General features: G+C 32.3%; 1 protein-coding gene across 1 annotated transcript; it reads left to right on the top strand.

Moving 5' to 3' along the window:
- Positions 1 to 11,527: 11,527 nt before the first annotated feature.
- LOC146948723 (uncharacterized) lies at positions 11,528 to 12,829 on the top strand. Its single transcript, XM_085748424.1, has 3 exons — positions 11,528 to 11,867; positions 12,274 to 12,671; positions 12,773 to 12,829. The coding sequence occupies exons 1-3, from the start codon at positions 11,528 to 11,530 to the stop codon at positions 12,827 to 12,829; spliced, it is 795 nt and encodes a 264-aa protein (XP_085604550.1).
- The last annotated feature ends 246 nt before the right edge of the window (positions 12,830 to 13,075 follow it).

The following is a 13,075-nucleotide window of genomic DNA, read 5'->3' as shown; positions in this document are numbered from 1 at the left end:
AAGGGGTTTGTGCGTTGTCTGTTAGAATATAGAGAATAAATTAGTTGCTGGTAATTTACGTGTTTGTTTAAGGAGTTGTAGATTTTTGGGTAAATTTTTTGCAAAAAAATTAAAATAAAAAAAGTCACATTATTGTAAAAACTCTAATAAGCGCGTATTTTTTCAACTCAACAGAACAATACATTCCAGTTTTCCATTGCCAAATCTCACCAAAGACCAAAAGTAAAGGATTTTAAAATAATAAAAGTCGAATAAAAAATATAGCCTGAAAGCGAATGGCTTCCAATAAATAAATTTGAGGTGAAAAAAATCAAGCAAATGTCATCCAAAAACTAACAAAAATGTTTATCATAATGTTGGGATAATATTGAGATTCCTGGTTAGCCTACACTGAGATGGATATTCATATTAGTTCAATATCAATCATACAAGTGAGATTGACATCGCATGTTAACACAAAACCTTAAGGCATTAGGTACATGGAGCATCTCATTTATATGTTGTTGAAAATTTACTCTTCCATCCAATGTAGAATGTCAAGTCACACTTGACACATTAACGTCTCTTAATCAAGTGTGCAACCATCGGTGCCTGTAATTATGTGACATAGTCAAATAAGGTCAAACAGAGACACATGTTCAATAAAGTGGGCTGGAAGTGGTTTCATGATGGAGTTGAAGATTTCTTGAAGGAGTTGAAGATTTTTGGGTAATTAATTAACCTTAATTAAAAAAATGTCACATCATTTTAAAATGTTTAATAAGCATGTATTTAATCAAATCAGCATACGTCATATGATTTTTTTCATTGTCAAATCATTCCAGAGACCAGACATGAATGAGTTTGAAATGATAGAGGTTGAATAAAAAATAGCATGAAAGCAAATGACATCTAAATACTAATTTTTTTTGATATAAATGACATCCAAACCCTAGCAAAGTAGTTCAACTTAATATTAGAACGATAGATGAAGCCTACATTAGGTTGGATCATCGTATTAGGCTAAGAGCAATCACACAAGTGATATTGAGACCACATATTCACTGAAAATGTATAATAAGCATGTATTTTATTACCTCATCATAATACATCTACAATTTTTTTTTTTTATATTGTGATCCCACGAAAGACCAAAATAAAAGAATTTAAAATAATAAAAGTTAGACCAAGATATTGCATGAAGGTGAATGACATCTAAAAACTTATATTTAATATAACAAAATTAAGCAAATGGCATCCCAAAACTAAAAAAATTCATTATAATGTTTGGGTTTCAGAGGGATCCTACAATGGACTGGATCATCACATTTGAACAAGAGAAACCCCACAAGTAAGATGGACACCACATCTCTATCTCAAACCTGAAGACATTGGGTATATTGGCCATCTCACATATATGTTGCTCAATATATACTCTTGCATCAAAAGTAGAAGTTTAACTCACACATGACGCATTAACATCTCTCTCAACATCTACTCTTACATAAAATGTGAAATTTTAACTCACATTTGACACATTATAATCTCTCAATTAAGTGTCAGACTCTCCGTGCCCGTGATCGACCACCAAGAACCACTCACACTTCCCCAAAATGTTGAACCGGGATATCATGCAACTGTTGTGCATTATGAGCGAGCCAACACCAATGTGGATCCACACTTGGGATGGCAAAAATACCCATGCCCACGGGTACCTGTGGGTAAAATCCGTCACGGGCACGGGGCGGGTAGCTAAACGGGTATCCACGGGTATAATAAACGGGTATTTGACTACCCATTATTATATGAATACGGGCACGGATTTGATTGTACCCATACCCGATAATAAATTAAGTAAATTATTAAAATATCCTTATATATCTTATCTTATCACTTAAAGTTGTTACCTTATAAAGGAAATTTTACCGTCCACCTACGATTATTCATTAATAACCTATTTTTATTTTTGATTTTTTTTAATTCATCTTATTAAGTTCACCGTTTCTACATCATTCACATCAAAAAACATATCATATGGATTATGTAACAATAATGAATTTTCTATGGATTATGTATGATTTATGAAATTTTGAATAGATTATGTATGCATGTTTAAAACTTGAAGTTTTTTGGTAATTAAAAAAAAGTTATTATTTGTATAAAAAAATAAAAAAATTCAAAAACCCATGGGTACCCGTGAATAGCTATGGATACCTCAATACACGCGGGTACCCGCATAGTGGGTACCCACGAGGTACGGGGCGGACACGGGTATCATATTTATCCAACGGGGCGGAGACGGATATCATACCATCCGTACCCATGGGTCCCACACGTTATAAAAACAGAAACCACATAATTGAAAATGAAACCACATCTTCATCCAAAACGCTTAAGTATGATGTTTTTTAGTTATTTGTTGTTCAACCTGCACTCTTTTATCCAACGTTCGACTTTAACTGACATTTGTTCCATCTAAATATTATCACCATTAAGTATGATGAAATTCTAGCCCGTGCTTGGCACGGGTGTCCATACTAGTTCCATCAATTGACGTGCTCCCGTGATCTACTTGTCAAAGCATTCCATCAATTTTAGTTTTCTTTTCCATATTTGTATGAAGGATTGAGAAATGATATTTGTATTTCATTACAAGTTTTTAAACAAATCTTTCACTTAATAATGCATGTCACTGCCAACTTAGTTATGTTCACGGAAATTCTTCGTTTTTTATTTCTATATTGATTTTAACCGATTAAAAGAAATTGTCACAAAATGATTATATAAATATCATTATTCATATTTGTTTGTCCTGTGCAATATTTTTACAAAAACAAAATTTTAGTTGATTTTTTTTTCTTAGGGGTATATCTTTTAGGATATTGGTTACAATAGATAAGGAGAAATTTTGGGTCCATTCTCTATTCAGCTCGATCTCAATCGGCGGGAATCGAACCTGAGACCTTGAGGAGGAGCACACTACAAGGACCCAAGCCAACATCGGCAAGCCACCTCAAGTGGGTTGTAGAAATTTATCGTTAAAGGTGAAGCGAACCAGATTCGCCTCACCCAATCACACCCATAAAAGCATGCTTAGGATCTTCCACTTGGTGCTGGAAGGTGAGAAAAACACAAGAAGGAGGTTGAGTTGTGCTAGATTTTTCTGAAAATCTTTTTCTAAGTTATAAAACAAAACATAGCAGGAAAAGAAAAACAGAGAAGAGAAACACAAACAATTATCTTGGTTCACCCCACAATCCGAGGTTAGTCTAGTCTCCTTGCACTTCCAAGAGATTTTTCACTATAATCACACAATATTACAATTACTTAGACACACGAGTCTAAGATTTCCTTGCCTCACCTTAGGGTCTGTTTGGTTCGAGAGTTTTGGAGGGGAGAGGAATGGAAGGAATATTTTTAGTTTGAAGTGTTTGGTTCAATTTTTAGAAAGGGAGGGGAGAGGAGCTAATTTTATTGCACTACCAAAATTATCCTTAGATTAATTTAAAATCTCAATATTATCCTTACAACAACATTTATTATTATTAGGTTATATTATCATTGAAACAACTATTATTATTATTATTATTATTATTATTATTATTATTATTATTATTATTATTATTATTATTGGGTTATAGGTTATATTATCTTGTAACAACTTTTCTTTGTAACAACTTTTATTACTAGTTGTAACAACCCTATTACTAATCCATTATTCCATCGTTTACAACGTGTTGTTGTCGATTACATCGTTATTGTTTCGTTACTTTATTATCCTTATTTAATTAAGTTAAAGGGTAAAAGAGTAAAATAATTTTAAAATTCATCCCCTCCCCTTACGAATCAAACACATTTATAATTAAAATATCTCTCATCCTCTCCCCTCCGTTAAAATCCCTCCCTTCCCCTCCTAATTCTCTAACCAAACGGACCCTTAAGGCATGATGCATATTCTGAACTTAGCTTTGACTCTAGTTGACCTTCTTCATATCATAACCGTAGTCAACAAAGCTTCTTCTTGAGTACAAAATATGTTCCATTGTGTTCAGCTCTTGGTGTATCGGAATCAACAGGTTGACTTCAGAGTCAGAATTTAATTCTACGGTCCTTCACACTTGAATTTAGAAGAAGAAGAAGAGCAACAGGAGGAGGAGGAGGAGGATAAGGTGTTGTTTTAGAACAAAAGAAGATACAGGGATGAAAACCAAAAACATGCCAAATTACAAGGATGATTTACATATTTAAGCCTTTTTTGTATTTCTGTTGTGTCTTTAGAAGTTTTAGACAACTTAGAGCTGAAAAAATCATGAAAATTAATGGTTTTATTATGTAAGAATCATGTCACGTTTTTTGAGCATCATGACACAATTTTTAACTCAATATGGAGTATTTCATGGCGTCTATAAGATCCTGGCGTGGTTTTAAGCATCATGACACGATTTTAGGAACGCCAAAAGAGGAATTTGAATTTAATGAAGGTACCATGACACTATTTTAGGTATCATGACACAGTTTTTACCGTTACAAAACCTAGTCTATAGAAGAAAAACTTCTTTTCAGAGAAAGTGTTCAAGTTTTCTGGATCTAGAAGGCACATTATGAAGCAAAATGCTCATAATCTCGTGGTGGCTCGCCATCTAAATAATAGTTGATCCTATTTCATGCAATAGTTCCTTCTTTTAATCTATTTATTCATGCTTCAGCCATGAATAGCTAAGTTTCCATTGATTAGGTCTTAGATGAACTTGTATCAAACTGATGGAACCATGTGATTGTATAAATGTTATTCAATATCGTGAAATTCTTGCTTTTATTCATAATTTCTCATGCTTAATTCTTTTTGTATATCAAATATAAATTGAGTTTAAATCTCAACTGACTACTAGCCCTATTGATCGAGAAATTCTGTTCAATTTAACAAATCAATTTAGAGATAAATGATTGTTAGGCTGTGACAGATGAATTAACATTCCAGTAAAATATTTGACGGCTACAAACTCATATAAGAGATTAAGGGATTCTAAACTTAAAAGAGGGATTCGAGTAAAGAGATTGATCAGAGTTGCTTTGTTAATTTGTCATAAAAGTAGAACAACAATTATAGAGGTTAGCTGCAATTTAGCCAATAGTAAAAGACAAGGGATATAAAAGACCTAGTCATATTTCCTAAAAACCCATACCAAATTTTATCATTATTTTGCTCTTAGTTTATGTTTTTAAAACAAGATCAATTGCCTTGTGCAAACACAAATGAGTTGCAAATGCTAGGGTGACATATATGACAGAAAAAACACATAATCCTTCTTCCTTTTGGTTGATAGGAATTCCATGAACTTTGTACAAAGCAACATATGTTTCCATTCTTCCACTGTTAAACATTTGGAATTTGAGCTCTCCCACCATAGAGAAGAATATGTATCCTTTTGCAAATGAATCATCTTTTTTATCCCCATTGGTTGAGTCTCAATTTTTCAGGTGGATATCGACACGCCTTACTCGTGGATTTTCATCCACCATAATAGCATGACTCATAGTCTCCATCTCAACCAACTTCTCAGACTCATACGCTTTCTCAACAAATTCACCACACTAAATTTCAAATGCATAAATTGGGGTTTTCAGGCCCATCTCCGCATAACTCATATTTGATCCTTTTTCACCCAAAATCACTCACAACAAATCTACCCACAAACATAAATCACAAACACTCCATAAATAGAAAGAAAATTTCAATCTCATACTCTTTCTACTCTTAATTTCACTTTCCAATTCCTCACCCAAAACTTAATCCCTTCTCATCGACCTTTTCTTCCACACTTTCTATTCTTAATCTCTCACCCAAAACCTAACCATTTTCTCCTCAAATTCATTCCTTTAGGGTTGAAATCAATTAATCTTTTTTCATTCTCTTCACCAAATCCCAATTTGAATTGAAACCATCCTTTTTAACCTCATTCCACAAATTTTTCATCATAACCAAAATCTCTAACACTTTTCACCAAAAACCCCCACTTTAACCAATTACACCACAAACAAAATTAACTAAGCCATGATGAATATGAACCTCAGTTTATCTTTTGCATCCTCTGATCAGTTTTTAACTTGGAAAAAATTTCATAAAAAGTCAACACAATACAACCATCTTCTTGTGTTTTTCTCACATTCACTATTTAATATTTTTATAGTTGATGAACTAAATGGTGAGAGGATAAAAGTTCAAGGACTAAATTGAAGACTTATTCTAAATTGAACCATACTATATCCAGCGACAATTTACTTTCCAAAACTTTCAAGAGTGACGTGGATAAGAGATTGCCAATTAAAATACTTGGTTTTGCAGAATACATGGAAGAGAGATAAATGTCAACAGGAGAGAGAAAGTGTAAATACATTTTTGTTCTACATTATTCGGTAAACTTGTCTTAATTGCATTTATTTTGTGGTGTCCGGGTTCGAACCCCGTGAAGTAGATAAAATAGTCACAAGGAAAGGGGTTTGAATAGCGACCCTTTAAAAATTAACATGTAACTTAAAATTAATTCTCAAGTTGTTTACTTGGAATAGTTAAGTTAGTGGAATGACTTCAGAACGTTCTGAAGTTCTTATGCAAAAACTGCTTAAGAAAATAAATGTGTTTGTGTGTTAAGTGTATACTGAAATTAAAGAGTATAGAGAAGAGAGAAAGAACACGCAGAGATTTATAGTGGTGCACCAAATGTGGGCTAGTCCACTCCTCACAATCTTGTGAAAGTTTCCACTATGATGCTTGAGATAACCTCTCAAATTTTGCACCTTACAATCGTTGTTCACCTGAACAATTACAACACCTGTATTCTCTAAGCCTCGGCAGGCTTGCACCTTCTTGCTAAGTTACCCACTTAGACTTTTACAAACTTTGCTCAAACTAACACTTTAGTACCCCTAAAGCTAGATGAAATTTTGATTACAATTTGTATGGAGTTTGAATGATTGAAATCAGACAAGGGAAGAATGGAGGAGGAAGTTATCTTTAACGAGATAAGAGAGAATTGATTGACACTTAAAGAGACAATTTGAAATCTCATTGATGATCAATTCAAATGCTAAAGCTTTAAACATTTTTCAGAAGTTTTCTTGTATGCTTTGCAATGGTGCAAGTAATGTTGAGCCTTTCACTTCTATTTATAGAGTCATTGGGCTCTTGTAGTCGTTGGAGGGTGACCAATGGTGTTATGTCATGTGTCCTGGACCCCACTGACTTTTACTTGAAAATCTGGGTGAACATTCTGAACTTCAGAATGTTGTTGTGTTCTTGAGAATACTTCAGAATCTTGTTGCATTCTTTATAATCTTCATCTAGGTTCATTGTCAACTGAGCTAAACTCACGAAGACTGCATTTAACAACAACATGTGAATTAGCATAATTCAATTACATTAATCAATCAAATGACAGTGCTTAAATTGCATTTAACAACAACCATCGATTATTTTTTTTTGGTTACAACAACAACCATCGAATTAGCATAATTCATGTGTGACTATCTTTATTTTATTTAAAATAACAACCTTTATATTACATGTTCCTGATAAGATAAGAATTTCAAACAATTGTTATCCCTTCATTTGAAAATAGAGTCGAGGCCCTTTTTAGTCCCTAAAAAAATCTGAAAGACCCAGTTTAATTAGTACCGAGTAAAGTAAAAACAATTTTTATTCCCTAATAAATTGGGACAAGTAATCTCTATCCTCTTTAGTCTTTAAGCTTTGTTTGGTTGATAAAAAAAAATAGAAGAAAGAGAAGAAAGTGAAAAGAATATATTACTAAGTAGTTTGGCATGGGAAAGAATAAAAGAAAATTATCATAAAAAATAAATACGTGTATTAATAAAGTGACATAAATACCTTTAAACAAAAAACATTATACAATAGAAATATAATAAAATAAGTATTTTATTATAAAACAAGAATTTTATCACAATCAATGAAAATTATAAAGTAATCATTAAAAACTAAATTTGATGAGGAAATCTGTTAGAGTACACCTATGTTTGAAGAAAATATTTTTAGGGTCTATAAAAATTAATAGTTCTTTTTTGTCAAAATAAAATTTAATTATTTTATAAAGTTGAAAAAAATATTTTACCTATAATCAATTATTTAATATGTGATTTTTAACTTTTTTATTGTCTTTTTATCTATTAATGTTATTTTCTTACAATTTATTACTATTTGTAAGAAATGTACATGTAAAACACATTTCTAAAATTTCTTTCATTTGATTATTAATTTATTAAATTGGAAATAATCTCTAATTGTTATGAAGTGTGTTTTATTTTTATATTTTGTAATTTTTATTGATTGTAACTTTTTTTAACTTTTTTTTGAGACTTATTTTAACTTTTTTTTATCATATCAAGATTTTTTTAAGGGTATTTATAATTTGTTTATGCACTCTAATTAATGTCATTTTATAAATTCATTTTTTTGTCATAATTTCCTGTTAATTTATCTCATAGCATCTACTAAATAATCTCTTCTTTTCACTTTCTTTTCTTTCATATATATTATCCTTCATCAACCAAACAAAATGTAAAGAGAGCATCGACTACCTCTCCCGGTTTATTTTCCTTAAGAACTAAAAGTTGCTTTTATTTTTCTCAAGGACTAAATCAGGTTTTGCAAATTTTTCTAGTTGACTAAATTGAATCTTGCAGATTATCTTTTGGAAAAAACTTATGTACAATTATTCAGGTTTTTTTTTAGTAAATTCTTTAGGTGTTTTTGTATGGTTCTTAGCTAAATTCACCATGATTTTCTCAAATCCATATTTTTTTAAAGGAAATGTTAACGGATGCTCCTTGAGACACTCTTTAAGGACCATAAATAGTAAATATTTATGAAAAAACGTGTAATCCATGTATTGAAAATTAAAATATTTGATTTTTTAAAAAAATAATTGCTTCTTTTGAAATGTTTAAAGAGTGTCCCATAAACACTCGTTAGCAAGACTCTTTTTTTAAAGTTTGTTGTTATATAAAAAAAACGTATTTTTAGTTAAGAACTAAAAAAACACTTAAAAGCATTTTTTTTTTTTAAGGATTAAAAGCATATCTTTTATACCTTATATAAAACACTTAAAAGCATTTTTTTAAGGATTAAAAGCATATTTTTATACCTTATATATCTTATATATCTTATCTTATATACATACATTTCTTAATCAACCAAATGAGAACTGCAGTGTACTATCAATTACTAAGGGTATGTTTGGTTGTGAGAAGAAAGTGTGAAGAGAGAAAGAGGTGAGAAAGAATAAGAGAAGAGAGAAGTTGATGAGAAATAGAGTAGATTTGAGTTATTGTTTGGTATAAGAGAGAAAGAAGAGAAATAGAAGAGAAAGAAGTGTGTTTAATTTTTGAAAAGACTAAAATATCCTTATACTAGAAAAGTTAATATACAATATTATATTTGAATTTAATTTCACATAAACATAAATTTAGTTTTTTTATTTTAGTTTAATTAAGAATTGATTAAACTACATTTATTACATTAAAATTGAATAAATTATTTACTAACCTAACATAAATGTAGTTTTTTATTTTAGTTTAATTAATTCAAGAATTAATTAAACTACATTTTTTACATAAATATTGAATAAATTATTTACTAAAGTAATAACTTAGAATATTTAAATTTTGTCCAATTAAATTAATTCTTGTGTTTACATAGTCATCTCGATTAATTCTCCTAATTCATTACTTAACTAATTAGTGAATTCCAATAGTTTCATTTGGATTAAATTAATTAGATCAAAGAGGGAGAACCATATAGTTGCTATTTGGTTTTATTCTCAACTTGCTTTTTTTTCGACCGGCTTCAGCAACAACAAAAAAAATAAAATTGTGGAAAGCAACAACAAAAATTTGAAAACAAAATGATAAATAATAGTATAGTTGTATATAACCAGGGAGAATAGTGGAAAATAAGAAAGGAGCTATTTGGGCCCACGGTGGGAGAGAGCAAAACCACGTTTTCCCCAACTCCACAATTCCCAGCTTCAATAAAGTCACGGCAAATTATGCATTGGGAAGCGAAAAATGTCACTCCACCGCTATTCCAAATAGGTACAAAAAGTGTGTGCCTTCCCTCTGTTTCTTCGCACCTATGGAGAGAAGTGAAAAAGGCGTGGGTCCTACGTCGTCTGTATCTCTCTGCTCACTTTCTCTTCTATACCAAACATGAGAAATAGCCCATCTCTCTCCAACTTCTTTCTCCCCTCTTCCTCTCTTGCTTATTTCTCTTCTACCAAACATAGTGTAAAGGGAAAAATCCCACCTGGCATAACATGGCAAATTCTAAAATTGAGGGGTTGCAGCTGCATCTTCTGATAGCAATGTGGCTCCCCACTGAGCACGTAATATATCACAGTACTCCTTTCGTTCCAATTTAAATAAGTCTTTTGTTCATTTCATACTTTAAGAAAAATGTATTAGTGAAGGAGAGAGAAAAATGATTTTAAGTGTTCTTGTCAAATATTTGTGCATTTATTATTATCATAAATGTAAAGTAGAATATATTGAATTGAGAGTGATGAAAGTAGTATTAATTAAAGTTATAATTGGAAAAGTAATTAATATTGTATTGAAAAGTTAAATGAGACGGTTATTTTAGGACAATATTTTTTTTATAAAAGGCCCACTTATTATGGGACGGAGGGAGTAACAATTTCCATTCAATTCATGTTCAAAAAAAATTTCCACTCCATTGGTAAAAAAGAATACTACATCCGTCCCTAAATATAAGACTCTTTTGAGAAAAAAATTGTTTCTATTTATAAGACCTCTTTGATATTTTCAAATTCATTAATTAATTCTTTACCAACACACCTCTATTTATTTTATATCTTTTTCTTCAACCAACAATTTTTTTTGACAAATTCAACCAGCATTAAATATTATGTTGAAAACATACACTAATCATCTCTCTTAAAGGATAAAATTGTAAAAACAATAGCAATTACAAACAAATTTATTACCACTTTCAATTTTCTTAATTCCCGTTATTTTTTCAAAAAGGTCCTTTAATTAAGGATGGAGGTAGTACAATTTATTCATAAACGTTGCTTTAATTGCATTTAACAACATGTTAGTTGGCATAATTCAATGTCTGTATGTCACGATTTACATTGATGTAATGACATTGCTTTAATTGCATTTAACAACAACCAGCCATTTAGCATAATTCATGTATGAGTGACAATCTTCATTTTATTGTTTGGATCTTGCTAACAAGTTTCAAGGGCACTCTTTAAAAATTCTCAATTAAAAAATTATTTATTAATTTTTTTTAAAAAAATATTATTTATTAAGAAGGTTTAATACTTCAATTTTTTATGCATAAATTTCTATAAAATTTACTATTTAAAGTTCTTAAACAGTGCCTTAAAGGCACTAGTTATCATTTCCCTTTATTTAAAATAACAATCTTTTTCTTGCATGTTTGTTGTAATTTTGAACAATTGACACTCTTATTATTGGTGAAAAAAACTGGCTGAATGTTCGAACAATGAGGGCGGTGTTGCTCTTGTTTGAGGAGGTTTCTGGGATGAAGGTAAACTTCCATAAAAGCATGTTGACGGGTGTAAATGTAGTTGACTCTTGGTTGTCGGAAGCTGCATTGCTTATGAATTGTCGAAGGGGAACTATACCGTTTGTCTATTTGGGGTTACCTATTGGTGGTGATCCGAGGAAACTTAGCTTTTGGAAACATGTTGTTGATCGCATCGTTTCTCGCCTATCGTCGTGGAACAATAAGTTCCATTCTTTCGGTGGTCGTCTGGTTCTTCTGAAGTCCGTCTTGACCTCAATTCCGGTTTACTTTCTTCCCTTTTTCAAAACCCCTGCAGGTATAATTTCTTCTATTGAATCTATTCTTAAAAAAAAAAAAATTGGGGTGGGGGTGAGGATTTTAGGAAAATTGCGTGGATAAATTGGGAGTCGATTTGTACTCCAAAGGAGGATGGTAGGTTGGGGGTTAGGCGGGTTGTAGCTTTTAATCTTGTATTGATGGGAAAATGGCGTTGGAGGATGATGATTGATAAGGAGGGACTGTGGTATCATGTTTTTAAATCCCGTTACGGGGAGGATGGGGGCGGTTGTAGGAGGGAGGCCGTCATTGCTCTTCGTGGTGGCGGTCGGTGTGTAGGATTCGTGAGGGGTTGGGTGAGGGTGTTGGGAGGTGGTTTGATGATAACATCCGTAGGTTAGTTGGGGATGGTAGGCATACTCTATTTTGGCATGATAATTGGGTAGGGGAAATTCCTCTTCGGGTTAAACTTCCCTGCCTTTTTGATCTGGCTGTCAGTAAGGATTGTTCGGTGGAGGAGATGTGGAGATCAGGGTGGGCGGTTGGTGGTAGGGGGTGGGAGTGGCGTCGTAGGTTATTAGCGTGGGAGGAGGATAGTGTGAGGGAGTGTTCTGTGTTACTTTACAACATTGTTTTGCAGGAAAACATTCATGATACTTGGAGGTGGTTGTTAGATCCGTCTCATGGTTACACGGTGCGGGAAGCATACCGCTTTCTTACCAACAATGGGAACTTTGTGGATAGGACGCTTGTAGACGACATCTGGTATAAGCATATTCCCTCAAAGGTGACTCTGTTTGTGTGGCGCCTCCTTCGTAATAGACTTCCTACTAGAGACAATATGGTGCGGCGGCGTGTCCTTCAGGTTCATGACTCGGAGTGTGTGTCTGGTTGTGGTGTACAAGAGACCTCAAATCATTTATTTTTTGGCTGTGACATATTCAGTTCGCTTTGGGCTCACGTGTTACATTGGTTGGGGATCTCTTCGGTTCTTTCAAGTGACATTCGACAGCATTTAATTCAATTTACTAATATGGCCGATTTGCCTAGAGCCACTTACTCATTCTTGAAAATAATTTGGTTTGCTTCTGTTCGGGCTATTTGGAAGGAAAGAAATAACCGTGAATTCCAAAACACGACGTGCGATTCTTCTATTATAGCTGAAAAAGTTAAACTAAATTTGTTTTATTTTTGGCTGGTGCTTTCTTAAGTACAACACCTTTTTGTTGTAAATATTACTAGTTGTTT

The sequence above is a fragment of the Medicago sativa genome, chromosome 2, assembly GCF_051527215.1.
Source record: "Medicago sativa cultivar Bolivia chromosome 2, Bolivia_mono, whole genome shotgun sequence".
NCBI lineage: Eukaryota > Viridiplantae > Streptophyta > Magnoliopsida > Fabales > Fabaceae > Medicago > Medicago sativa.
This window is presented reverse-complemented; position numbering and strand designations above follow the sequence as displayed.